The sequence below is a fragment of the Plenodomus lingam genome (assembly GCF_022343315.1).
Source record: "Plenodomus lingam strain CAN1 chromosome Unknown contig_21, whole genome shotgun sequence".
Taxonomy (NCBI): Eukaryota; Fungi; Ascomycota; class Dothideomycetes; order Pleosporales; family Leptosphaeriaceae; genus Plenodomus; species Plenodomus lingam.
In genome coordinates this window covers 240,432-268,272 of record NW_027093938.1, presented here as the reverse complement: position 1 = coordinate 268,272, position 27,841 = coordinate 240,432, and the positions used below count along the sequence as shown (strand labels likewise).

The 27,841-nt window shown below is 40.0% G+C and overlaps 6 protein-coding genes across 6 annotated transcripts; 4 read left to right on the top strand and 2 right to left on the bottom strand.

Moving 5' to 3' along the window:
• Window positions 1-15,863: 15,863 nt before the first annotated feature.
• On the top strand, window positions 15,864-16,971 carry IAQ61_005037 (uncharacterized protein; the record flags this gene model as incomplete). Its single annotated transcript, XM_066096625.1, has 3 exons — window positions 15,864-15,897; window positions 15,976-16,364; window positions 16,465-16,971. 3 exons carry the CDS (start codon window positions 15,864-15,866, stop codon window positions 16,969-16,971), a joined length of 930 nt encoding a protein of 309 aa, XP_065953320.1.
• Window positions 16,972-17,101: 130 nt separating this feature from the next.
• Window positions 17,102-18,691, top strand: IAQ61_005036 (uncharacterized protein; the record flags this gene model as incomplete). The annotated part of the gene is made up of 1 exon (XM_066096624.1): window positions 17,102-18,691. The coding sequence occupies one exon, from the start codon at window positions 17,102-17,104 to the stop codon at window positions 18,689-18,691; it is 1,590 nt and encodes a 529-aa protein (XP_065953319.1).
• A 1,563-nt stretch (window positions 18,692-20,254) lies between these two features.
• IAQ61_005035 (uncharacterized protein) lies at window positions 20,255-23,237 on the top strand. The gene is made up of 5 exons (XM_066096623.1): window positions 20,255-20,883; window positions 20,960-21,762; window positions 21,812-22,014; window positions 22,209-22,786; window positions 22,839-23,237. Exons 2-5 carry the CDS (start codon window positions 21,100-21,102, stop codon window positions 23,060-23,062), a joined length of 1,668 nt encoding a protein of 555 aa, XP_065953318.1. The 5' UTR covers window positions 20,255-20,883; window positions 20,960-21,099; the 3' UTR covers window positions 23,063-23,237.
• Window positions 23,238-23,898: 661 nt separating this feature from the next.
• On the top strand, window positions 23,899-24,735 carry IAQ61_005034 (uncharacterized protein; the record flags this gene model as incomplete). Its single annotated transcript, XM_066096622.1, has 1 exon — window positions 23,899-24,735. The coding sequence occupies one exon, from the start codon at window positions 23,899-23,901 to the stop codon at window positions 24,733-24,735; it is 837 nt and encodes a 278-aa protein (XP_065953317.1).
• A 291-nt stretch (window positions 24,736-25,026) lies between these two features.
• IAQ61_005033 (uncharacterized protein) lies at window positions 25,027-26,076 on the bottom strand (the record flags this gene model as incomplete). The annotated part of the gene is made up of 1 exon (XM_066096621.1): window positions 25,027-26,076. One exon carries the CDS (start codon window positions 26,074-26,076, stop codon window positions 25,027-25,029), a length of 1,050 nt encoding a protein of 349 aa, XP_065953316.1.
• A 165-nt stretch (window positions 26,077-26,241) lies between these two features.
• IAQ61_005032 (uncharacterized protein) lies at window positions 26,242-26,748 on the bottom strand (the record flags this gene model as incomplete). The annotated part of the gene is made up of 1 exon (XM_066096620.1): window positions 26,242-26,748. The coding sequence occupies one exon, from the start codon at window positions 26,746-26,748 to the stop codon at window positions 26,242-26,244; it is 507 nt and encodes a 168-aa protein (XP_065953315.1).
• Between the last annotated feature and the right edge of the window lie 1,093 nt (window positions 26,749-27,841).

The following is a 27,841-nucleotide window of genomic DNA, read 5'->3' as shown; positions in this document are numbered from 1 at the left end:
CATACAGCATTACAAAAGTCTAGCAGAATTTTTAGCTAATCTACTTCGCCTAGCCCCCTATTTTCCACCTAGCGGTTATAGTTATCTAGGAATTCTGTAACCTCCCTCCCCTAGAACTAAAAGTTAGTTTTCCCAGGCCTTATAGGGACAAGGACTCTTCTTAGGGGTCTAGAGGTTTCTATTTTAGTTAACCCTAGGGTAATGTCGCTTTCTCTAGGCATTATTCCTAGTAAAAAGGATAGGCTTAGTTAAGGTAGTAGGCTTCTATAAACGTTAAAGGAGGTGTATAAACCTGTAATGTTAATTAAAATTATTAGATAAGTTAGCATCTACTTGCTTGTGTCACTTCCCCCCTTTCCTATCTCTTACTTTTATAGACTGCATTTGTTTTTAGTGGATTCTTATTGCGTTAGTAACTTTAGCCTAGCCCTATTTTCCTACTAACAGCGCACACTATCCTGCGGCCTTTGCTGTCGCTTTTCTATTAGTAGCAATGTTCTAGGTGTTCTAGCACTTCTAGTATTGCTAATGCTTCTCGTAGTTCTAATTATTCTAATAGTTCTAGTTGTTCTAGTTCTAGTTATTCTAGTCGTTCTGGTTCTAGTTATTCTAGTTGTTCTGGTTCTAGTTATTCTAGTTGTTCTGGTTCTAGTTATTCTGGTCGTTCTAGTTCTAGTTATTCTGGTCGTTCTAGTTATTCTAGTTCTAGTTATTCTAGTTATTCTAGTTATTCTAGTTATTCTATTTCTAATTCTAGTTCTGGTCGTTCTAGTTCTAGTTATTCTAGTTGTTCTAGTGTTTCTGATATTTTCTAGTTAGCCTCTTAGTATTATTACTCTGTCCCTACTAACGCGCGTTAGCCACGTCCTAATATAGGCCCACTATTTTAGCCTTAACAATGTTAATTATTAACACTACCTATTTTTCAATTTTTCTCTGCCCTCCTTATACTTAGAGGAACGTCCTCTTAGTTGCATGCTGCTAGGCCCTCCCCTTCACTAAGATAAGATAAGTTCCCCTTAGGCTTCGCTATTTAAACTGACAGGGAGAGTAACCCATTTAAACGAGGAGAAGTAGGAGGGGCAAGGTTTAATAGTAGTGATCCTATAGTGGAGGATATAGGTTTAATGCAGAAACATAAGTAAAAAGATGATATTGTAGAGTTAAAGTAAAGTACCCAGGAGTTATTATTGTCCTATCCTCTGATCCTTCATGCCTTTATACCATTCAATCCGCCTAACCTTTTAGGCTAAGCCTTGTTTTCCTCCCATACATCCCTCACCACGGCACACTACTACTTGTACTTGTTAACTAAGTCTTCCCCTACCTATAACGCGTATAAGCGTTACTACTATTACTAAGAGATATAGAGGCGTTAGAATAATATAAATAATAGTTTAGGGGGGGCTAGGGGAGGGTTAGTTATAGATAGTAATAGTATAGACACTACTACCTAATTATTAGTTATATTATAAAACTTTAGTAGCAGGGCACTTGCTTAGAGTGTTGTTAGGATAAATAAAGAGATATCTCTAATACCTTTCTACTTCTTAATTATAATAAAGGTCTAAGTTATTATTCTAGTTTCCTTTTACCCTTACCTCCTAGCTTTTATACGTATTAGGCTATTATTATACGTGGTATCTCTATACTATTCCTTAAACCTATCTAGAGCCTTAGTATCCTATACTACCTCTAGTAGGTGCTATATTAGATTAATATACCCCTTCTATTTTACTAGGACTTAATACTTTCCTTTTCCTCTTATATTCTTTGTATAAAGGATCTCTTCTACTTCCTATTTATCTAGCGTTATATCTTTATTTTCTAGAGTAACTATTAGACCTAGTTATAAGTCCTAAAGCCTCTAGCTTAGTAGCAGGTTATTAGTAGCTCTCTTTAGTAGATCTACATGCATAGTCTTATATAAGTTCCCTAGTAAATCTAATACTACTATAAGTAGAGTAGGGACTTCTATTACTCTATACTTTACCTATAGCTAGTTAAACTTTTTACTTAGTTAGTTTATCTTTATATTACGTATTATAAACTAAACTATATTACCTTTTAGGAACTTTTTAGCTAGGCGTTAGGACTAGTTTATTACTTCCTATTATTATTGCTATTAGAATATAATAGTAGCTTGCGCTAGCTCTACACCCCTCTATAGGTGCAACAAGAACGCTATAGCCTCTCTATAAGGATTTATAGGCTTTACTAGTAGTAATATTATCTTTTATAGCGTATCTATAGTATACCTATTTAAAAGTAGATTTAGGCTAATACTAGTTATGCTAGAGTCCCTATTATTAAGTGCAAGTTAGCAGGCTAGTAGGTAGTTAGGCTAGTTAGTCTGCTTAAAGCATACTATTATACGCAGTACTACCTGCACCTCTTAGTTTACCTGCTCTATCCTGCTATCTGTCTAGGGGTAATATACAGTGGATAGTAACTAGTTTATCTTTATTATCTAGCACAACGTTATCTAGAAGGATCCTAACTAGTTAGAGCCTTAGTTAGTAATAATAGAGGATAGGAAGCCCTAGAACTACTACTAGTTATCCTAGAAGATCCTTGCATAATAATTAGCTACTATAGAGACTATTACTTTAAGCTAAATATATTTAGACAATCTATTAGTAATAACTAATAGGAACTAAGGTTTGCTATTATCTTTTATAGGTAGGTTAACTATAAAATCTATAGATATTTAGGACTAGTATTATAACGCAACTAGTATAGGTTATAATAGACCCTATTAGCGCTTCTAGGAGATATAAGCACTATAATAATAGCAGTTCTAAATATACTGCGTAATATCTCCTAATATTCTATCCTAATAATAGTTGTAGCGTAGTATTTAAAATATTATATTCTTTCCTAGATATCCTACTAAACCTAATTTATATACTTACTATATAATAGTAGTTATAAGGGGTTCCTATATTAGTAACTAAATAACGCCCCTCTAAAGCAAAGTGCTGTGTGCGCTAATTGTATAGTCCCTAATCTATTGCTTTGTATTAGTAGAAACTAGGAAAGACCTAGCGCCTTTCTAAACTATATTAAGATGCACTTAGTATATCTTATCTTCTAATACTACTTTGTCCTATAGTATCTATATATATAGGTTAGTGAAAACGCTAGCGCTCTTTAGTAACTTAGACGCCTCCTCTGCTTCTAACACTATAACCTAAATTAATTTAGGGCGTATTACTAACTATAGTGTTACTTTAGAGGAGTTTAAGTCTTATAGTTACCTACTTAAGGTATTAGGTTATCCTATAAGATAGCTAGGTCTATACTATAGGATATACTAATATTTTAAAAGTTCCTCTACCTAGTAATACTATTACTTGCTTAAGCTTTAAAGGCTAGTAAAGTACTCTAGGTTTTTATAGTCTATAAATATTATAAATAGTTTATAAACGCTCTATAACTCTACTAACTAGCTTTTAAGATACTTAATAATAGCTAGCAATTCCTTGTTATATATAGTGTAGTTTTATCTCTCTAGTGTTAGTACTATAGAGTAGTAAGCAACTAGGCGCTAGACGCCCCTAACTTTTTGTAATAAGCAACCCCTAAGAGCGTATCCTAAATAGTCTGCTTCTAATAATATTTCTTTAGCTAGGTCCTATTATATTAGTACTAGTCTAGATATAAATACCTTTTTTAGTATATTAAATACACTCTATTCTTCCTCTCCCTATTAGAATAGGGTGTCCTTCCTAGTTAGTTAGTTTAAAGGCGCTACTACTTTAGAAAACTTTGCAATAAAATCGCGGTAGAAGTTAGTAAAACCTAGAAAACTCCTTACCTCTCTTATATTCTTAGGGGGTTCCTATTCCTATACTACCCTAAGCTTTTTAGGGTTAGGTCTAAGTAATTTGCCTGCCTTAATAATATAGCCTAGGTAGCGTACCTCCTTAATATAGAATCCACACTTCTCTAAGTCTAGTTATAGTCCTACTTCTTTTAATAGCGTAAGTATACGCTTTACTTTTTCTATATAGTTAAACTAGTCTCCTCCTAAATAAATTAGGATATTATTAAGGTAGGCTATTATATATAATCTAAGTAACTCTATAAGCGTAGTATTAATATATTATTAGAAAGTAGATAGCGCACTACTAAGACTAAATAGATATACTAACTATTTATATAACCTAAACTAGGTATAGAAAGCTATTAAGGACTTATAACCTTCTACTATTCTAACTTTATAAAAGGTAGCGCAAATATCTACTTTTATAAACTAATTTACGCTAGATAGTATACGCAAAGTTTCCTTAATAAGTAGTAGTAGGTATTAGTCTAATATTATTATGCTGTTAAGTATCTAGTAATCTATATAAAGGCGCTAACTGCCTAATAGCTTCTTTACTAGTAATACTAGAGCTCTAGCTATAGAAGAGCTTACTTAGATCTAGCCCTTGTCTATTAATCTAGTAAGTTGTATTCTTAGTTCTAGCAATTAATTATAAGATATAGGGTATAGGGGACCCTATAGGGGGTTAGGCTAGGTTCTATCTAGGAGAGTTATTAACTAAACATAGTAATCTATACTACCCTAATAGGGTAGTAAACTACTTGCTAACTCTTTGTTAAATAGGTCCCTAAACTCTTATAGTTCTAGTAGCAACTTTATCTTTCTAGTTTTATACTTAGGCTTATAGGGAACTATGCTATTAGTAATATAGATAGTGTGTATGTTAATAGGACTTCCCTTATTAACACTTCCTAGATATTTTATTAGGCGTAAGTTATATATTACCTATAAAATGTCTAGTATATTTATTGCAAAAATTTGTACCTGTATGTCTTCCTATTAGGGTCCTTAATTTAGTAACCCTACTATAACTAAACCTAAGATAATAGAGATATAGGTAGGATATAGGCGTCTCCTACTCTCCTATACTACTATATTTCCTGCCTTCCTAATTATTAATTTGCCTTATAGAATATCTATAACAACGCCCTCTCTACATAGCTATAGTCTGCCTAGTATTAGTTAATAGGAGAGACTAGGTACTATATAGGCTAAAAGCTAAGACTACTAACTATCTAAATTATAGTCTAATGCTACTAACTATAAAATTCTTATACCCTTAGCAATTCCCTAGGTATGTTATAAGGGTCGTGGGGGAATGTCTATAAAGTTCCTACTAATCTATCTTGCTAACTTTTCCTTAACTGCACTAAAACACTAGTACCCTAAATTAACTATTACTTACACGTTCTCTACTCTACCTAGGAGGAGGGGAATAAAGAAAGGAGGATTATTTAACCTAGCCTTAATATCTAGGGGATACTTAATAGCCTCTACTATTAATAATTCCTCTATTATAGTGTCCTTCTTATACCCCTAACTTAGCCTAAAGTTAGGGGTAGCTAGTTTCCTAAATTAGAGCCGCTTGCTAATACTATAACTATCTTAAGACCTACTAGTTATAGTAATAGGGTATTAGGGCATGTATATATAAAATAACTGCCCTATCTACACTAGGTACAGACCTTTGCTAGTTTCTATATATTAAATAGGTCCTGTAGGATCTAGTTAGGACGTAATATTAGTAGTTTAGTAGGTATACTTAATAAGGCTACTACTTCTACTATATTTATATTGCTATCCTAATCTAAGTTAGACTTCTACTAGGGTTCCTTAGACTTACTAGCCTAAAGAAAACCTAGTTCTAGAGAGGCTATTTTAATATCTACTATAATTGTCTTATATTCCTCTATAGCTGCGTTATAGTTTATTCTAGAGACTCCCCTATTAAGAGAAACTAAGCGCATATAACTATTAAGAGATTACTAAAGTTATAAAAGCTTCTATTTATTATCCTAGTATAAACCTCCTAACTATATAAGGAGCTATATAAAATTTACAAAGAACTCTATAAAAGGCTAATTTTAGCCCTAATATAAGTGTTCTAACGCAACTTAGGCGCGCTCCTATCTATAATAGTTACTATAATAGAACGCTAGGTAGTTAAGAAACCTGCTTATATCCTAACGCTTACGTGTACTATCCTTAAAGTATAGTGCTATAGCGCACTAGACTATAAGTAATAACTAGGACTAAATATATATAAACCTTGCCTCCTTATCCCTAATAAAGACCTTATCTATACGTAGTTTAAACTCTATAGTTATTTGCTAGAAGGAGAAGTTTGCCTTAGTGCTATTATATAGCAAGCTAACTAGGAAAGGTTTGCAATATAAGGCAGGAGAGGGTAGAGGCAGCATGTTATTAAACCTAGTAGGCTTAGAGGAGGGTTAGGATAGAATCTAATTGCGTATTTCTTTGTTCTATTAACGTAGTATAGCTATTATAGCAGAGTCTTAAGCCTATTATTCTATTAATTTATAGACCTATTATATTAGCCTTTCTACTATATTAGGTTGCACCTAGTTATTCTAAATATCTAGCGCGTCTATCTCTTATTACTATTATAGTATATTTAGAAGAAGATACTAAAATATTATAGACTAGCCTTAGGGGAGAATATAATAAGCGTTAATAATAGTATTTAGTATCTTAAAGGAGAGGTAAGCCCTTAGCGCCTTTTTATAGGTGTGCAATGTGTTCGCTTAGTAGTAGTGTTAGACTTGGTCTGTCTTGTGTTAGACCTAGGCTTGGGCATAAGCCTAAGCCCTTTACAAGTAGTAGCGCGCTCTTCTTTAGTAGTGGCGGCTTTAGTAAGTATAGCTTTAGCTACGCAGGAGGTAATAAGGGCAGCGTAGGTAGAGCAAGCGCGAGTAGTAGGTTTTAACTTTAACTAAGATATAGGTTAGTAGGGATATAAGTATAGTTTAGATCTTTAGGGTTATATAATCTTATAACTTAAGCTATAGTAAAAGATTATAGTTAGGTAGATAGAGTTATAGAGCTCTATCTAGACAATATCTACGCGCGTAAGCACAGGCTAAATAAGGAAGGCGCGCTAGTTAGTATCTAAAGGGTAAGCTAATTTAACCCTTTAGATATACAACGCTCTAATTAGCCACACCACCTACTAACCATAAGCGTAACTATAATAACAAAAGATCTACCTACACCTAGGGGGTGTGTTGCAGGAGGGATATTAACTAGATCACAGAGCATCTTAATCCTAATTAATCCTAATTAATCCTAGTTAATACCCCTGTATAACCTACTATCTAATCAACTGCTAGCTTACTGCTAAGTGCCTAACAAAAAGCAGGAGCTCTAGTAAGGAAGGTTTACTAATTATTTACCTTCTAGTAAGGGTAGCTAAAGCTCTATATATATAAGTCCAATCGTAGTAGATATAATCTAATAATCTATCTCCTAAATCATTCCTAACCTTAGTGATCCAAATTTCCACACCTATTAACTATACGTTACACGTTAATATATTTTCCTAGGCTAGGTATAGAACTAATATATATTAGCTTAGGATAGAAAATAGGCCTATTATATACGTTAGTTAACTACTATAAGATATAGTAGTCCTTACTATAGAAAGCCTAGTTATAGAAGAAGAGGCTCTTTATCTTTAATAGTACACTATTAAAGTTAAGATTATCTTTATAGAAGCTTTTATTTAATTTAGTATTAATAAACTTATAATAGATATATTATGTATAAGCGTAACATAATAGGATATGTTAAATAAGTATATTATATAATTAAAGAATTACTCCTTCCTATATAAATAAATCTAGTAGTAACTAGATAACCTATATAAGGAGAAATAGATTACCCTCCTATATAGTATCTTATAAAGAACTACGCATCTATTATAATATAGTAAGTTTATATCTTAGATAGTATATCTTATAGTATAAAGCCCTTTAATAGTAGATAGTAATAAGCTAACTATACTATTAATAGGCTATCTTACCTAGACTATACTAGTTAGACTAGCTTTCTTTTATATAGAATAGTAGTAATATAGTCTTATAGTAGCCTAGAAACCTTTCTTAGAATATCCTTAGTCTATAAGGCTAACTAAGGCATAAGGAGGAGAAACTAATACTAAGTAAGGATTTAAGTAAAGTAGATTATCTAGGAGTAGCCTAAGCTAGTCCTACCTTTATTAGAAAGAGGTTAAAAGAGTCTTTATAACGCTTAAAAAGGCTACTATAAATAGTATCTAACGCCCCTAATTTACTAGCTTATACTTATTTATAGTAAGAAACCCCTTTAATTATATCTCTATTATAAAGTCTTAAGAGATAGCTAGGTAAAGAGAACCTCTACTACTAGCAAGTAAATATTACTAAATACTCTAAAGGAAAGAAAGACTATAAGTAATTAAGAATATAAGGTTATCCCCTAATACTATAGAGAGATTAAGTTTAGGTAGTCTAGGCCCTACTACGCCTATAATAGTCTAATCTACACTAAGTAATACTAAAGATAGGTAGATAACCTATAGTTAGTAGACCTAAATAATTAGTCCTGTAGTCTAGGACTACTACTAAAGAGAGGCTACTCTACTTTAACTCTAACTAACTCTACCTACTAGTTATAAGTATAACTAGCGCACTAGTATAATTAACTATTCTTTAATATACCTACCTATATACTAATAATTATAAACTACTACGCCCTTAATAAACTAAAAGACTATATACTACTACTACTAACACTACCTATTAGCCTTATTAAGGACAGGCATAACTTATTAGCTCCTATAGGGGCATAACACTAGCGCTAGTTATGCTATTGTTTAGAAGCCTAAAGGTTACGATCCTTAGCCTTACTATAGCAGCAACTACTAACTACTAGTCCTAATTCTAGCTAAGATTACTAATTTAAAATCTATTAAATAACTAGTTAAGTAAAGTATTAAGTTTAGCTTAGGTCTAACTATCCTCTATAGAGACTATAGATCCTTAGGAAGTATAGGTATATACTAACCTACTACTTATCTATTATATAAACTATAGGCTCTAGGAGCTTATTAGATAGTGCTAAGTATAACTACTACTAACTACAATAACTCTTATTACAGCGTTTATTAACTTAGAGGTGCTACCTATCTTAATAATATTAATAGAATAATAATATAGAGAAGGTACTACCTTATTACCTTAAGTATAAGCACTTAATAGGGACGTCTCCCTAAGTAATATAAAGATAGAGAGACACGTGTATTGCTATAACTACTTATTAGGTAAACCTAAGCTAGTTTTAATAACTAGTACTACGCCTAGTATAGTGTCCTTACACTACTATAACCTAGCTAGTATCTAGTATATCTTAATCCCTTTAATACTAACTAACTTAATAGAATAATATTAAGGGAATACTATAGGGATAAGAATAGCTAGTATAAAACTATAGATATATTATTAGATAGGTAACTATCTATTTACTAAAGATAAAGTTAATAGTATTAGGAGCGCTAGGTAGACTTATAAGTTATTAATATATTAAAGTCTATAGTAGGATTAATTACTTATCTAAAGATATAACTACTATAGCCTTTAATAGAGTTGTACTAATTAATAATATAGTTAGACTATAAGTTTATCTAAACTAGGTATTTTAGCACTCTATTAAGCAGCTTTTATAGCACTCTAGTAAGTAGCTCTAGATTTACGCCTGCGTAGGCGACGTACCTAATATATAAATTAGTGATCTATCTGCTTATATTTAAATAAGGTAAGACTTAGTTCTACTAAGATAAGCAAAAACTATAGGACTATATAGATAACAAGCAGCTTAATTTAGCGTAGTTGAGGAGTAGCTTTAGATTTACGCCTATATAGGCAACGTACCTAACTATAACTTAGTAAATTATCTATTTACTTTTAAATAAGGGAGACTTAGTTTTAGTAATATAAATAGCGTGTGTAGTTCTACGTAATTAATAAGTAACTTAATTTAGTATAATTAAGGAGTAGCTTTATATATATGCCTGCGTAGGTAATATACCTATATATAAGTAAGTAAACTATCTATTTATATTTAAATAAGAGAGACTTAGTTCTATTAAGGTTTTAGAGACTTTAGGACTACGTAGCTAATAAGTAACTTTAATTAGCGTAGTTAATAAGTAGCTTTGTATATGCGCCTGCGTAGGTAGCGTACCTAACTATAATTTAGTAAACTATCTATTTACTTTTAAAAGAGGGAGACTTAGTTCTATTAGAGTTTTAGTAACTTTAGGACTACGTAGCTAATAAGTAACTTTAATTAGTATAGTTAATAAGTAGCTTTAACGTAAGAGGGGAAGAAGAAGCTATGTAAAGAAGGTAATAGGAGGGATTAATAAAGTAGATAAGGGGATAGGGGTGTTAAGGTTATAGAGGGATACGCTAAGTCGCTACTTAATAGTAGAGTTCTATAAGGTAGATTATATAGTAAAGGTAAAGTAAGCTCCCTAACTACTATAATATTACTATAGCACGTAGGATTAGACTTAGAGGTTTTTAAATTAGATATATATTAGTATTAATATTATAGTACTATTTATATAGATAATATACTATCTAAGTTACTCTAGCCTATCCTTATAAATGTAATCTTAGTAAATATAACTCTAGGATCTAATTAGGTTAAGGAAAGAGCTATTCTAAACTAATTAATTTAATATTATAGGTTCTATAATATAGCTATAACACTCTTTGTAATCTAATAGGATATATAATAGATATAGACTAGTGTGCTTCTCTACACTATTTTTAAGGTAATAGTCCTAAGTATTTAAGTTAATAATCTATTAAAGTTAATTATCTATCCTAGAACTAATATATTTTAATATAAAATCTCCTAAGTAGAATAGAATATAGGCGTGGAGTATAGTATTACGCTATACTCTTAAATAGTTATTAGTCTTCTAAGCAATTATATATCTATACACTTAAATATCCTGTTATAGAAGTCTAATAGTAATAACAAGGTTAGAGGTTTAGTTATTATAAGATAGTTATAGAAAGTTGCTGTAGTATAGTTTATCTTATTAGAAGAGTTAGCTTATAAGCTTAGCAAGTTTCCTTAATTAGGTGTAGTTTAGATAGTTATTCTAGTAGTCTTAACTATTGCAATTGCAGTTGTATACTATATCTTTAATAGTATTATTTTAAGTAGTAGGTAAGATTAGGTCTAACTTATAGCGAGATAAACTATATCTAGTACGTCTGCTTATAGTAGAATATATAGATATATAAAGTAGAATACCTATATAGTATAAAAGAAGATAACACAAAGTCTACTTTCTATACTAATACGTTTATTATAGTAACTATAATAAACGTAAAACTTTATAACTCTACTAATATATATATAGCTTACTAATGTTTATATTATCTAGTATAGCAAAATAGTAAGTTTATACTACTAAGCTATTATACTAGAAGACTAGTATAATTATATTATAGCTTATTAAAGGAACACACTATAGTTTAGATTAGACACTACTATTTATATTTATATATCTACTGTCTATATCCCTAAGTGCTATATTAACGTAGAAACTATTATAGATAGTACGTAGTAGGTAATTACTACCCCTTGCCTATAAATATCTAGTTAATAGAACAAGTTCTAGTATTATTATTATCTTACTCTATACTAAGGTACACGCTATAAGGTAAATTAAAAGTAGTATATATAATACTAGCAAAGGTGCTATAAATAAAATATTCCCTTTACTACTACTAAAGATGCTACTATACTATAGACTACTAGCCGCCCTACTAGTTAACTATTACACCTTAATAACATACAAGGAGTACTTAATATTAATTCTTCCTATAATTCTACTAGCAATTCTACTAGTAATAGTATAGACCTAATAGACAACTATAATAATAATATATAACTCGCGGACAAGGACAAAGAGGTTCTATACCTAGAGGACTTTTTAGGGGATATATAATAGCAAATAGGATATATACTATATTATAAGTAAATAGAGTATATTTAATAACTTTATACTATCTCTCTTAATATATACGCTGTATTTATAGGTACTCTATATAAGAAGTTCTAAAAGATATAATAAACTTTAAAGAAATACTATAATATTAATATTAGTAATACTATCTACTAGGGGCAGCATATACTATATACGTTATTCTAGGATACTATAACTCCTCTATCTATTAATTATTATACTAATAGGTGCGTAGCCTTTACTAGCAACCTTAACACTACTTATACGTGCCTATCCTATAGTAGAGCTTAGTATAATAAGAAAGGTAAATTAAAATATTAATAGTAATATATCCCTATACTTCTATAACTACGTATCTAGTATAATAATAGTTATTAGTTATAATAATTAAAAGTATATTAGGTAACTTTTAACCCTACTAGTAAATATACTTTATACTAAGACGTGTATAATAGGGACTAGTTTTAAGAATATAGTAGGAAAGGATACTTCTAAGACCCTAGGGATCTAGCTTTATAACTTATATTAGACGTAGTAGGTATAGTAAAGAACCCTAAGAAATAATAAAGTATTATACTAGTAGTGCTATATATCTTAAACCTTTACCTATCTATTTAGGATTAAGACTATAATACACTTGTTACTACTATTATACCTAGTACTTTTAATAAAAAATTTATAGACACTTAGCTACACCTAATAGTAGAGGAATTATACTAACTTATAGTTAGAGTTTATATATATAATATAGATACTTAGGAAGAATTTATCCTTTATACCTACCTTATACTAATAACTAGAGATAGGCTAGCTATAGTAGAGATTATAGGAATAAAACAGCCTAGTATATTAAAAAGGAGTTACTACCTATACCTATATAAAGGAACTAAGGGGAGAACTAGTAAATACTCTTTCCTAAATAAAGATACCCTTTACCTAGTTATATATAATAATTTAGCTACTACTATTAAAGATATATATAAATAATAGACTAATATACTAGCCTCTAGATATACTACCTTACGCTAAGATACTAGTATTAACTACTACTCTATCCTATTAGACCTCCTTACTATACACTTTCCTTATAGCTTTCCTATTAATATTATACACGCAATATCCTATAATATACCTAAAGCCTTATTCTAACTCTAGAAAGGGGATAAATTTAATAACAAGACTATACTATAGCTTATTACTAATACTAATTAGGCTTTAATTAATAAAGGTCTTTATAAGTCCTATTCCTTAGTACTAACCTAAGTTAGTACTACCCTATAAAGCACTATAATATATAAGATATAGACTTTATTTAAATAGTAGACTTTTATACTTACTTATAGAGCGCTAGCTATATAGGTTTATCTTTAGAAGGAATATACTAATAACTTCTTATACTACTATAAACTACTCTTCTATATAAGCTAGAGGGAGTTTACTATTAACTAGATTAATAAGTTAGAACTATTAGTAGAGAATTTTATTTGCTAGTATAAGTTACTCTACTACTATAGTAAAGTAGACTAGTTACTATCTTGCTCTATTTAGATCTATTACCTACTCTACCTTATATCTAATACTAAGGATTTTAGACTACCTATATACTATACCTAATAGTCTTTAGAGAGGCTTATTAGTTATATTAAGAAGATAGCAACTTCTCTTTCTTAGAAGTATATTAGTTTAGAGTAGAATATACTAGTATATAAGTGTATTATCTATATATAATAGCTTAGGCTTAGTATAGAGTATAATATTAATAAAAATATAATTATAACTTAGCTATAAGAGTACTATCTAAAATCTAAGTCTTATAGTAGTATAAATATATACTAGGGATATATCCTAGATAATACTTATACTATAATTATAACTATAGTATATACTATATAGACACGCGCCTAGGATATAGTTATATATAATTATTATATACTTCTAAATAGGTATACTATTAGGGTTTTAGGGAATTATAAAGATAGTAACTACCCCTAGAGTACTATATTTATTATATATTACGCTGCTAGAAATAATTATAATAACTATATTTAGCTCTCCTTTAGGATAGTAATATACCTATTTTAAGATCTAGCTAATAACTCTAAATAGGTAGGAGTACTTTAATAGCAATAGACACAACCTACTACTACTATAGGCTAACTAGCCTAACGTTAGAGGATAATAGAAGATAATAATAGTATTAAATAGATTTAAATAATAATAATTATTAACCTTATAAGAGTAGCTATAGTTTACTATAGACGCAGCACTTAACTTTAACCTAGTAATAAGCTATATATTATTAATAAATATAGATAGTCTAAGACTAACTACCTATAATTAAGTAAGATAATAGGTCTATATCTAGCTTTATAGTACTAGGCTCTTTATACTAATACTATTACTATATAATATACTAGTATTTATTAGGTAAGTATATTATCTATATATTACGCTAGACTATTATTAGATATACTAACTTATACTAATTACTGCGTAGTTATACTACTTGTATACCTATTTAATTTATATTATACTATAGTTTTCTAAAAATAAGTAAGGTACGTAGTAGATAGCCTTATAATTACGTAGGTATAGGCTAATTATTATATAGGTATAGGCTAATAATTAGGCAGTTTTAGGCCTATTAATTAGGCGGGTATAGGCTGTTAATTAGGCGGGTTAGGCCTAGGGATAGGATAGGCAACAACGTACTAGTAGTTTATATAAGGATACTAAAAAAAATCTAATACTATTATTACTATACCTAATACTTATATTTTATCTTTTATAAACTACTTTATATACTCTACTAATAGGACTATTATAAACTACTTTATTTACTCTACTAATAGGTCTATAGTAAACCACACTATATTTATACTATAAAAAAGTAAACTACTACTTTAAACCTATTTACAGGTATACACGAGGTTAGTTTACACCTATATAGTAAACCCCTAGCGTACCATTCTACAGTAAACAATTTTTTACCGTAGTGTCCGCCAAAGCTGATTTATTAATGCTCAGCCAATCACAGGTACCGTAAAGCCTAGGGTAAAGTCCATCTACTTACAGATTGCTCCTATAATGGCATGGTGTAGCTTTAGCAGGGTATCTACGGTAAACCAAGATTTGTTCTAGTATAACTATTACTACTTGAAAATAAAGATTGGTTGTTTTTGTAATAAGACTGGGCTCCTTTGCTTGTATCGATCTGTAGATACTGAGGCGAGTAGAATTTATTTCAATACATGATACTTTCATGTACTAACGATTGTGATAATAAGGGTCACTACTACCTAATAATAAACTACATTGTACACGGTCACAGACCAGGGAGGGTAAATCTACACTAAAAGAACGCGCCAAATCTCGGCCAGGGCATCTCATCCATGAGATCAGTTTCAAGAACCATGTCGCAAAGAACTGTATGGTGAGAATGCTGGTTGCTGGAACAGCAGATCCAATGTCCCAGCAGCAGGGCAGCTACTCGAGATATTCCTCTTCTTAGGCAGATACCCGTAGTATTTCACTGTTTATGCGATTTCCATTCTTGTCCTTCGTTGCTTTGCGGTCGCTAGCAATGCATTGTTCCACCATCTCCATCTCGCCACTAGACCCCGACCATCAAAGCGTTTGTCGCAACATCCACACTAATACAAAGTCCCAAATTGCATCATTGCCTTGAGGCACTTGTCCATTTCCACCGTGCTTTACCTCTAGCTTGCTGTCTAGAAGTCTGAGCTAGGTCTTGGCAAAACCCATGCTTATACCGTTTGCTCCCTCCTGGATCCCAACATAAATTTCTTCCTGGAGGTCGTACACTTGACGCGTCGAGTACACACGCTCGTCTCTTCAGTGGCATACGCGCAGGCGGTAGATCTACCAGTGTTTTCTGACACCCTCGCTGCGCACTGTTTACCAGCTCTTGTGACGTGTGAGATGCCTTCTCCACCGTCAGCACACGTGTTTCACGCAGCAGCAATGACAAAAGGCACTCGTATGGCGTTACACTCCGGTAATAGCTCTGACAACAAACCCGCAGTCGATCTGCGAGGCCGCAAGCAACCCGCATCGGGTGATAACACGCAGACAGTGTACACAATTGGCGAAGCCTTAACAACTACACATCGGACGTTTCCGCTATCCGGTGCAAGCAACGCGGACGCGCTACGCAAGTCTCTTCAGGAACATTTGCCGGCTCACCATGTCACGGATGAGGATGGGAATGTTAGGCCGTTGGGAGAGATCTCGTGTCACCACCTTCCGACGCTGCAGGGGAAGCTGTGGCGCGAGGTTCCTCGAGAGCAGATAGATGGTTTGACAAAGCAAGTGTGGTTGTTGCCGAGAACGAGTGAAGATGCGCGTTCGTTTACGAAAATGACAGTGTTATTGGATTCACCGGCTGGTAGAGACAGGAAGCAGGTGTCAGCATCCCCAGTTGAAACCATTGCCAACATGCTCGAAGGTGAGTGCTTTGAGGAAGTCTTGTAGCTCCGAATAACTAACTAGAACAGATGGTCACGTCTTCATAAGTAGTGGCGAGCGTAGTGTACATTGCTCCAACCGGACTTGTCATCAACAGGAGAACGAAAACATGCAGAATATGCCGCTGCTAACGCTTGAACCATACTTTCACTGGGGCACCTTGACGACTGCATCCGATCTTATTCTTGCTCATGGTAAGATCGTCGTCTTTCGGCGGGATGGAGAGAAGTCCAAGGACCCGCTCTGGGCAGCCGCCATGAAGCAGCTCGGCCGTAGAGAGCCTCTGGCATATTGCACACAGTGTCTGGAGGGTTTGATGGCCAAACTAGTGAAGGAGTGGACTTTGATTGATCTGGCGACCGCGCCCTGTCAATCAGCACAACTTCCTTTTGAACCCTCGTTCTTGGATCGTATGCCATCTACGCTTTCATGGGAACACATTCATCCAGCTCATCGGCCATCAGATGCTACATTTTTCATCCCAGACCGCGCAACCTCCAACCCTGTAACACCACAGACTGTGCCTCTGTCGCCTGATAAAACGCAACACGTGAGTACCCAAACGACATTGCTATCCGCGCCTCAACTTCGCTACGATTGCTAAACTATTTCGTTTGCAGTCCCCACAAAAGTCCACAACCGCAAAATTATCACTGCAGCTCGACGGCGCCAGTGACAGTCGCCAGCCAAAGCCGCGGCGTTCACCTCCTCGCCTTGCCAAACTAACCCGCACGATGCCAAAGCAACCGCCTGCTAGCTTTGAGCTATGGGATGACGGGAAGCAGGTTGATTGCGTGGCAGAAGGCGCGTGTGATGGGCAGTCGAAACATACACACCGCGACGATGACGCATTGGAGACTCGGGGGGTTGGAGTGCCTACAACCGATGTAGCGATGCCCTTCACAGGCCCTTTGAATTCGCTACAGGGACTAAAAGGAACTTTGGTGGATCCCCTCTTGGTCACCAATCCCTCAAGCAGTTCATCACAGAATCACGACCAGCCTGTGGACACTTGCGACGCAGAATCAAGGCTCAAAAAAGCCGTCGTCTCCTTGAAAAGCAAGGAAAAGCGTCTGTTTGGTCGCGAGGTTAATACAAACATCGTCGACCATCTTTCAAAGAAGCCCACGTCTAAAACTAAGACAGCGAAAAAGGCCGTCATAGAGCAGGACCTTCAATCATTTCTATCTCCTACCGTTGACTTACCTCCTCGACAAATAGTCACAACTGCGGATCCTCTAACAATGGATGTTAAACTCCCCCATGATACTTATACAGTCGATGCCACATGTGGAGATGACATTACTCAAGATAGTACAGTCTCAGGTATTGCTCAAGTCGCAACTCAAGCAGGCCTCAAATCTGACCAGAAAGTGCGCTGCACACTGAAGCTCACCGACAAGACGAATGTATCCCGACAACGCAAGGATAGCGGAGTGAAGAAAACCACAGCTCCCAAGATCCGTCCAACAAAGCCACTTCCCAAAACCAAAGCAGCCAAAAAACTTCAGACTTCCTCGAAATCCACTGCCTCGACCAAGCGACCTGTTGCTGCCCCCGCGAAGCCCCAAGCCTTCTTCATTCCTGTCTTCGCAAAGCGCACACCAGTTACACACGCCACCGTTCCCGCAAGTGTAGACCACGACACATATGAAGCACACCTAAACGCCATACCCTCTCCTACCAACCTCATCTGCATCTGTAAGAAGCCCGCCCGCACGTACAACGTCGAGATCGCCCAATGCGCCAATCAAGCTTGCAGCATCCGATGGTTTCACCGTGCATGTCTGGACAAGAGGTGCAAGTTATCGATACGCTTCGGTACGATGGTGTGCATGGTCTGCCGCGGTGAGAAGGAGATCAAAGAGATAGCTGGTGCAGAAGGTTGGAATACTGGATCTTTGGAAGAAGAAGTGACAAAGCTCGTCGACATCAATTTCGGCAGGACCTTGGCAGATGGCCTACCAGGCGTGGGTGGGGTGAAGAACGTGATTCATGCGTATGGAATTGGTGTCCCAATGGTGGAGCTTCAGACTGTAGTGGCAAAGAAAAATGAGCGAGCATTGGGATCGCTGAGTATGATTGGATACGCTCAATCGAGGCCGGAGCAGTTCGTCGAAGCGTATGAGAATGCTGAGGCGAATAGGAAGGCTGCGGATGAGGAGTGGGATTATCTCAGGACGGTGGACACTGAGAACGATGACGAATTTGATGATGATGAAGAGGCCGAGGAAGAGGATTATTCCACCGAGGAGTCCGAAGATGAGGACAGCTTGGATCCATTGAAGTATTGGAGGGGCGCGGAGATTGTTCATGCCATTTAGGCAGCCGAGTGTTCTTCTTTCGTGCGTGTTCGTTTCCATTTGATCCTTCATGACAGAGATCGAATAGAGAACTACTTCCTCGCGATATCGAGATTGCAGTTTCGTGCTTCAAGGACAGTTTGATAATCAGTTAATCCCTGCACAGAGGAGGTCTCCCGCCGAACCACACTCGCTGTCAGTACCGAAGGTTCACTGTAAGAAACAATGAGAATGATATTGATCATGTTTCGAGTTGCGAGATCGAGTAGTGTGGCTGAAAATTGTACCTTTACATAACGTCGTTGATCTTGCGCCGTTCACCCAACCTTTGATAGTGGCCTTAAGGGTTCCACCAAAATCCACTCCTAGATGGTATTTTGGATTGTTGGCGTAGCATGCCAAACAAAGACGTGGAGTTCTTCCTGACCACAGTCGCATCATTCACTATAGCGCTTCGCGCAATATTGATCAGAACACGAAATTGATGCATCTCGCAAACTCTGGCTCGTGTGCAAGAATCTCCAGGTTGCGGCTGTGCCGCCAATCCAAGGAAAGTGGCGTGACGTGGGACTACGAGGCGCGAAACGCGCTCCTTATTCCTGCGGGCTACATGCACTTCTATTGAAGGCGTCTTTAATCAATTTTTGCGAGCAGCCAACAAGCAGGCACGCGTCCAATGCATGGCCCGACAGCCGTGATTCGCTTGCCGGTATCTACGTCAGTGCGATCATTGTCGGTCTCCAGTTTCACACCATCCCACAGCCGTGTTCGGCCAACCTACCCAGTCCGCCATACCCCAACGCCCAGGAGCTCGTCAGCAGTGCAGATCACGGGCCGCGAGCCATCTGGGAGCCGCATGTGTTGTGTTGGCAGTGGACACTGCCATTGCCCTTTCGCTCACTCGGTTGATCCCGCGTTGTTCAGTCTGGTAGGAGGAGGGTGTGGCGTTTGGCAGCAATAAGTACTGTTAGGTAGTACTGCTGTTGCAGCTAAAGCTCTGGAACGCCTGGCCCCGGTAGTCTGTCACGCGCGCGCCTTGCAGGCGTCCAGCTCAACGGGATCGGTTCCTGTAATAGATACAAAACGTACAGCGACAGACTATGGTATGTACATATCGTGACTTCGGCGGAACGTCGGGAGGGAGGGGCTGTTTTGAGAGTCGACAGTGGGTAGCTGATCTTTACGGGTACATGCGGTGTGGTGATGAGGATGGTGGCGGAGCGGATTCATGGGTGAAATTGCACACGAGTCGCTGTCTCTTTGTTAACAGCATGGTGCAGGAGATAGTAGGTACCACAGGAAAACACACAGTAAGTGATGAGTAACGAACTGGCAGATGGTTTGGTGGAAAAAGAGAAGAGAGGGAAGAGAGTGTGTGTTTATCATTTTGTCCATCGTGAAGGAAGTGACGGCTGGTTCGGTTGTTCTTTCTTCACATCTCAAGTGCGACGACGATATGACGTCGCGCACACACGCCAGCACTGAAGGGGGAAAAAGGGTCTGAGTGTGTGGGAAAGGGTCCAACAGGGACAACAACCACAAATGATTTCTTCCTCTTCCTCTTCTTCTTCTTCTCCACCTCCTTCTTCTTCCCCCTTTCCACCACCCAACAACTGCCCTTCCTTGTCAAATCCTCGCAACCCACCCAAATCCATCCCAGTAGACCGAAACCAAAATGCCCTGCAGTCCGTCGTATTCGACCATGTACCAACCGACCAAATGCTCGGATCCATGGCCAACTACCGCCACTAGCTAGGCACTGGGTTTGCGCAGCGCCTAAGCCGAAGCGGCGTGCCGCCAGACGCCTAAATCGCGAGCATGTCTGTCGATGGCTGTTGATTGGGCTTTGGTCGCATTTTTGTCGGTTTGCAGCAATTATCTACTACTACTGTAACTACTGTAATCCCCGCAGAATCCAGCCCAGTCCAGCTCCTCCTCGTGGCATAACCTAGTCGCATCCGTCCATGAGGCTCTGCTATCGCATTTTGTCGGCCTGGTCAGGATATGGGCAAATTGCCGCGGCTGGTTCTTGCGCGATGCACACTATCCTGCGGGCTGCGGCCCACTCTGTAAAAAAACTTCTACACGGAGGCGGCACGTAGCGTGTGGGTGGAGGTTCGCAGGATCCCATCGGTGATTTTCTCGGCGCTTCCAAACAGCCCTACAGCAATTGGATCGGCCAAGGACGGAGTCGCTATCCTTTTGAGATTCGCGTGAGAACACCTGCCACACTTGCCAGATTGACAACTAGTGTACCTGGACCTAGCGCCGACTGACGTCCGCCTGCAGTGCCTTCAAAGGGCAACGCTGATCCGCATCCAAGCAATTTGCAGTTCAGCTCTACGACGACCCAAGTCCCTCTTTCCAGGTCCCTTTCCCTCCCTCAAAAGGTCCCTCCTGTTCGGACGATAAAACAACGACCACACACCATGTCCGACTACCGCTACGGCACGCAGTCTGATGCGTATGCCGCTGAGCACGATGTTGTGCCCCCGCATAACAGCGTCGAGAAAGAAACGAAATTGAAGAATTCCTACTCGGGCGACGACAGCAGTCGCAACGATGCCGACGAACTGTTGGCAGCCATGGGCTACAAGTCCGAGTTGGTTCGTTCGAGATCAACTCTGCAGGTTGCCTTCATGTCTTTCGTCCTGGCTTCGGTCCCCTATGGCCTGGCAACCACGCTTTACTACCCCGTCGTGGGCGGAGGTCCTACCACCATCATTTGGGGCTGGCTCGCTGTTTCTCTCATCATCATGTGTGTCGCTGCATCCCTCGGCGAAATCACGAGTGTGTACCCGACAAGTGGCGGTGTCTACTATCAGACTTTTATGATTTCGCCGCCCTCGTATCGGAAGATCGCCTCGTGGATCTGTGGTTGGTGTTTCGTAGTTGGCAACATTACCATCACTCTTTCGGTCCAATTCGCTACCGCTCTGTTCGTCGTGGCATGCGTCAATGTCTTCGAGAGCTCTCCTGGTGTAGGCATCCTCGCTGGTGAACCGTACCAAGTGTACCTGATCTTCCTCGGCATCACGCTCTTCTGCAACTGCGTGTCTGCTTTTGGTAACAAATGGCTCCCTTGGCTCGATGTGAGATCCTTCCCTAGCGACTTTTAGTACATGTTACTTACCTGTCTAGACTTTTGCCATCTTCTGGACCTTTGCCGGTGTCATCGCCATTGTCGTCTGCGTCCTTGCCATTGCGAAAAACGGCCGCCACAGTGCGCACTACGTCTTTACTGAATTCGACCCTTCCAACTCTGGATGGGTTCCAGGATGGTCATTCATGGTTGGATTGCTTCATGCAGCCTATGCGACTTCGTCCACTGGAATGATCGTCTCGTGAGCATGCCCTCTCTTTTGCCAAAGCAACTCCTCGAAGCTTGCCCTAGCGACTTTCCAAAGCAATCTTCCCATGCAGCAAACCCGTGCCGCAACCCATCTCCCAAGCAACTTGATGTTCCATTGGAATCGTGCCGTGTTCTTAATCGGTAATGTGAATGCCGAGATTGACCATTTACTAATTATGTGACCAGGATGTGCGAAGAAGTACGACAGCCTGCTACTCAGGTGCCCAAGGCTATGGTGGGTACTGTCGCCCTCAACACCATCTGTGGTCTCGTCTTCCTGATTCCGCTTGTCTTCGTTCTCCCCGATCAAGCTTCGCTCGCCGCGTTGCTCTCTGGCCAGCCTACCCCTGTCATCATCAAAGAGGCCGTTGGCTCCTCCGGTGCTGCTATTGCTCTTCTCGTCCCGCTTCTCGTCCTCGGACTGCTCTGTGGTATCGGTTGCACTACCGCCGCTTCCCGCGCTACATGGGCCTTCTCCCGTGATGGCGCTATTCCCGGATACAAGATGTGGAGGGTAGTGAACACCAAGCTTGATGTCCCACTCAACGCGATGATGTTGAGCATGGCCGTCCAGCTCTTACTTGGTCTCATTTATTTTGGTGCCGCTGCCGCTTTCAATGCTTTCTCTGGCGTCGGTGTTATTTGTTTGACTTTGAGCTATGCTGCTCCCATCTTGGTCTCCGTCATGGGTGGCCGTAAGCAAGTCAAGGAGGGCGCATTCCATCTTGGACCTTTGGGATTGTTCTGCAACATTATTGCACTTGGTGAGTCTTACCCCAGTGCGCATGGCTTAGAAAACTTACTAATGTGCATTAGGCTGGTCTGCCCTTGCAACACCTCTTTTCTGCATGCCAACATTCAAGCTTGTCACTGCCGCAACTATGAATTACGCCTGTGTCGTCTTGGTGGCTGTCGTCGTCATCTCTACAATCTGGTACTTTGTATGGGGCAAGAAGAACTACGAAGGACCTCCAACTCACGAGGACGCTGTTCTGGAGGCCAGGAGGGCCAGTATGATCAGCACGCATAGCAGAAGGTAGACCTTGCAACGCCGCTTATACCCTTGGATGTAGAACGTCACTTGGCGGTCTTTCGTTGTTATATACCTCCTCTCGGACTTTGTAGTTTCGCACATAATCACAACTATCATTAGGTGCTACAGTCTCTATAACGCAGTATGATGAGCAAATAGAAAGCCTCTGTCTCTTTTTTTCATGACAAAGATTGGATCGAGGTCATGGCTCGATGATGACTTAGAAAACCAGCAAGAAAAGGGTCTGTTGATCGGCCTAGCAATGGCTGCACAAACGTTTGAATGTTGAAAAACTGGTAACTTTACTTAACACAGTCGTTGTATTGGTACCGAAAAGCGTCTGATGATTGGCTGAGCGAATGAAGCTCGAACCTTCCATACCTAGCGTCACCGGCCTTGGCACATTTCTCGCTCCAGCGGCCAGCCTCAACCACTGACATTCCACTCTCAAGCTGCCCAGCACATACCCCAGCCCATCGCGACACAGACAACGTCAAATTCTTACAGAAGCCCGATTCCCAAACGATAAACTATGCTCTCGCTTTACCTTCACTGCGCAGACCCGAAACCTCTGCGATAATCACACGCCGACCGCACTGTGGCAGCGCCTTTGTGCACGTGCTGTAGTACAATGCAATTCCAAGACTCACTACGACCACGCTCACAAAGTTACACACTACGCGCTGCGACCTCTGATTAATTGCTCACATCACGCCCGACACTTGCTTGCGACTGCCAAGGACCCTCGATTTGAAACCATCAACAGAACCACCCTCGTTATCACTAGCCAACGCCACTCGTCTTCAACGATCACCAACGCGCCAGGCTCCAATAAGCTCGCCAATGAACTTCGCAAACAGTGCCTTCAGGACCGCACCGCCCTCAAAGGTCTCGAACGACACAATGTCTCACACCAACATGGTGATGGCATGTAGATTTGGATGGAGCAGCACACCGGAAACTGGCGCACAAGCCCCACAAGCTTCAGCGTACTCTTCCACCCCTGTTTCATCGTTTAACAATGTGCGAACGAAACGTTTTGCGCCTTGTCAAGGGCGCCTTTACCATCAACTTCTCTGCTCTCACCGCATCCGTACAGACCTCGTAGAAGACTGTGGCGCAAACTGTGTCGAGCCTTACGGCGACGTGATTGACACTGCCTTCATTTGTAACGAATGTGTACAAGCTGAAGCGGCGAAAATCTGGGAAGCTCGGGTATATCAACACAACGCTTCCTACCCACCAATAGACCAGATGAAAAAGGAGCAGTATGATCAATGGTACGCCGAACACCGCCAATTGGAGGCTGAATTCAGCCACGACCACCATGCATACCTGATGGATCTCAAGGCAAAGACGCGGCCAAGTAACATCTGCTCCATCATTGAGGCAAGCAAGGAAGAGACGGATTTCGCCACCGAATTGGATTCACTATCACTCTCGTTGATGAATTCCGACAATCACGCTGGCCAATCAGACCCAGTCCAGCCGTTGACGCGCACTCGCACAAGTTTGCCTAGCGATGCCTCGGAGCAACTCCATTGGAACCTCAATTCTCTCGCCTTAGATCGCGGCGCTTGCAGTATGGAATACCCACTTTCTCACACGGCTTCCAGTATGCCTGTTGCTCCGAGTCTTGATCCGGAAGAGCTGTGGAAAAAGCCGCGCGACCGTAATTGAATGAGCTGCGTGATTACCCTATTTTGTACGATGTTGTAAAGAAACGGGTCACCTTTTTAAGTGCGATCAGGTAAAGCGCGCAAGACATTTGCGAATTAGCGATTGCATGGATTTTGGAGTTCGGAGAGCACGGGTGAGGTGTTGGATTCCTTTTAGTGACAGTGTGCACAGGAAAGCTCTCGTGCTGAGGTGTAGATCATTGCATCGACATCAATACCAGGTCAAGTACCAAATTTGCTACTGACCATATCTCTGTGTATGACCAATATCTTTAATCAAAATATCATTTGTTCATGACCTCGACACTACGATATCGAACGGCGGATAATGCAGGTCCACGCCCCCCTCCCTCTCAACCAGCACGAACTTACTCAACGGCCACCCCTCGGTATCTTTGTACCCGTCGAAATCAAACCAGTCACAAGTTTCCAGTCCCGGTACTATCATTCTCCACACCTGGGCCCCTGGACCGAATTGCGCCGTCTCACCCGCACCTTCGGCAGGCTCAAGCGCAACACCCCGCGGCGTAGAAAACAAACGCGGTCCGGCATCATCAGTCTCCCAGCTCAAGCGGTCTACGGCTTCGAGAGCGCTGGTACCGTTGACGACTAGCTGGTGTAGATATAGAATCTGGTCTTCCACTTCGAGCTGGGCGTAAGTGGGCGTGTACGGGGCCGGCGTGGACACTTGATCGATGGTGAGACCCGTATCGTGCGCCTGGTCATAAGTCCCTGCAAAACGCTGCGTCATGCGTGCGGCGAGGGCTTTTGAGAAGGCGGGAGCGAGGATCGCATGCACCGTATCGCGGAGCTCTGTCGGTGATGTGGTTGTGAAGTTTGAGAGGCCGGATTTCTGGGACAAGACAACGAGGCCATAGCCAAGGTTGGGAATGACATCCATCCATGAGTGCCAACCTCCACCATCTCCGGATTTTCCAAAGATGCTGTAGGTTTTGTCGCTGTTGGTCGCAGACACATTGGTGCTTGTGGAGATGGTGAGGGTTTGTATCTCCCATCCGGAAGCGACTTGTTGCTTACCGTCCTGGAGTACATACATTGGCTTTAGCACCTGGCGACGCTGGAACCGGGTTATAAGGCTTGGCTCTGGTTGTAGCCATAGACCATGAAGATACTTTGCAAGATCGGAGGCTGAGCTCCACATCCCAGCTGCGGGAGCGTAACCGTCGCCAACGACCAGATCCGCCCAATTGTCTCCCCCGGGCACTCCAATGTCGGCGACTAGATGCTGGGGTATTGCGCCCAGGAAGCTGTGTGTCATATTGAGTGGGTTGAGAAGCTCCTGGGTAACAAGTTGGCTCCATGACAGATGTGTCGAGGTCATATTGTTGTACTGTGTAGTGACAGCAGCTAGGCACGAGTTTCAGAATTGCACGCCTTGACATGGAAATTTAGAAGGACCACTTACATCCAAGAAGAGCATAACCGGCATTCGAGTCAAGAAGCAGTCAGTTCTTTTACACAACGCCCATGTGGGCATGCCATTTAATCACTTACACGCAGCCCGCTGCCCGGGCGCAAACATCAAATTCGACGCCGCAAGACCGTCAAGCACCTCCTGCTCACTTATCCTCGCCCATTCGGCGCCAATGGTTGCTGCATTTGCCTTACCTGTACTCAACACCATGTTGAAACCAGTGCTGTAGCTCTCTCGCGGGATGCCCGCGGTATGACTGGCAAGCATACGCAGCGTAATCTCACTCCCGCCATCATCCCAATCCTTCTCCGGAAGCCGGAAATCCGGAAGAAGGAAGCGGACTGGTGTGTCTAGTGTTATAACATAGCTACGTGAAGTAGTAGAGAGATTCTTGAATCTGTTTTCCACGACGAGAGCGGAGCTCAGGGCGAAGTTTTTGGACACAGAAACAATGCGGAAGATTGAGTCGCTCGTTACGCGATTCCCTTCGTCTTCATCAGAGCTTGTCTCGTTGTTCTTGAGTGTTCCATTGTTGAAGGTGTATACTGGCGTGGCACTCGATGCGTGGACCTGTTCCATCTTAGTACCTACAAGATGCTGAATCGAACATCATCATTCAAAAGACCTCGAAGTACTCACTACTGCAAAACTCAGCCCATCACGCGTGACATTCGCATACATCGCCGTCAGATTCCCCCGCACGTGTTCCAACGCCGCAACAACAGACGGATGCCCAAGCACCCCCGGATCAACGAGCAGCTTATCTGGAAAATCGGGTACACATGCAGCAGCCCCCAACGCAATACAAGAACTTGCCAGCAGCAGTCCCCAAGTACCCAAAGCCAGCGACGACATGCTGCTAACAGGCGATGGGCTTGCGAAAGAGTCATGCAGAACGTAACAGAGAGAGAGAGATATATATATGGTCCGTTGTTGTCTCTCGCTGTCTCGGTGATTAAGCTGGGCAGCCGACCGCAAAGAGGCCGGCTTATCACCGCCGGATTCTGGGTAAACATACATGCAAGGACCTCTGTATGGATAGTCGTCTGCAAGGTATTACCTAGGCGTCAGCATCGCAGTGCGCGCGAGAACCTCTAATGCGAGGGAGATCTAATCGGGTCTGAGCCATTGGCCTGGACATCCCGAGCAGGTTTCCTGTGGGTAAGGAAGTGTAGATTTCACCCATGTACCCGTACTAGTATTTGGTCGATCTCTGTGATGATCGGTTTTACAGAGATCAAGTATCAGGCTCAGCTTGCAGCTGGTTGGGGTTTTGTGTTGTGAGAGGCAGATTGGGGGAAAGTGAGGGGTCAAGAGGTTGCCCCACATTGGTGGCGCCTGGATTAAGTTTGGCTGTTGACCGCTCTCTTCTACGAGGACTACTATGAATCTTTCCTGCGTGGCTATAGCTATCTGATATTTCATACTAGCAGAATGATTGTTACTCGGTCCTTGTCCTCTGCACATGCTTTTCATATCTAGAAATCGTATTACTATGACAGAGCGAGATCGAAGTATCCGCTGGTCAGGATTTCGTATCAAATGAGCGCACCACGCGCGAACTCTATCATTCATTCCTTGGACCATGCAGTGATTAAACAACATGTGGATCTCGCCTTGTCCATATTGGCCATGACCTACGTCCAGTTCAAAAACTTGCATTCCTGGACGC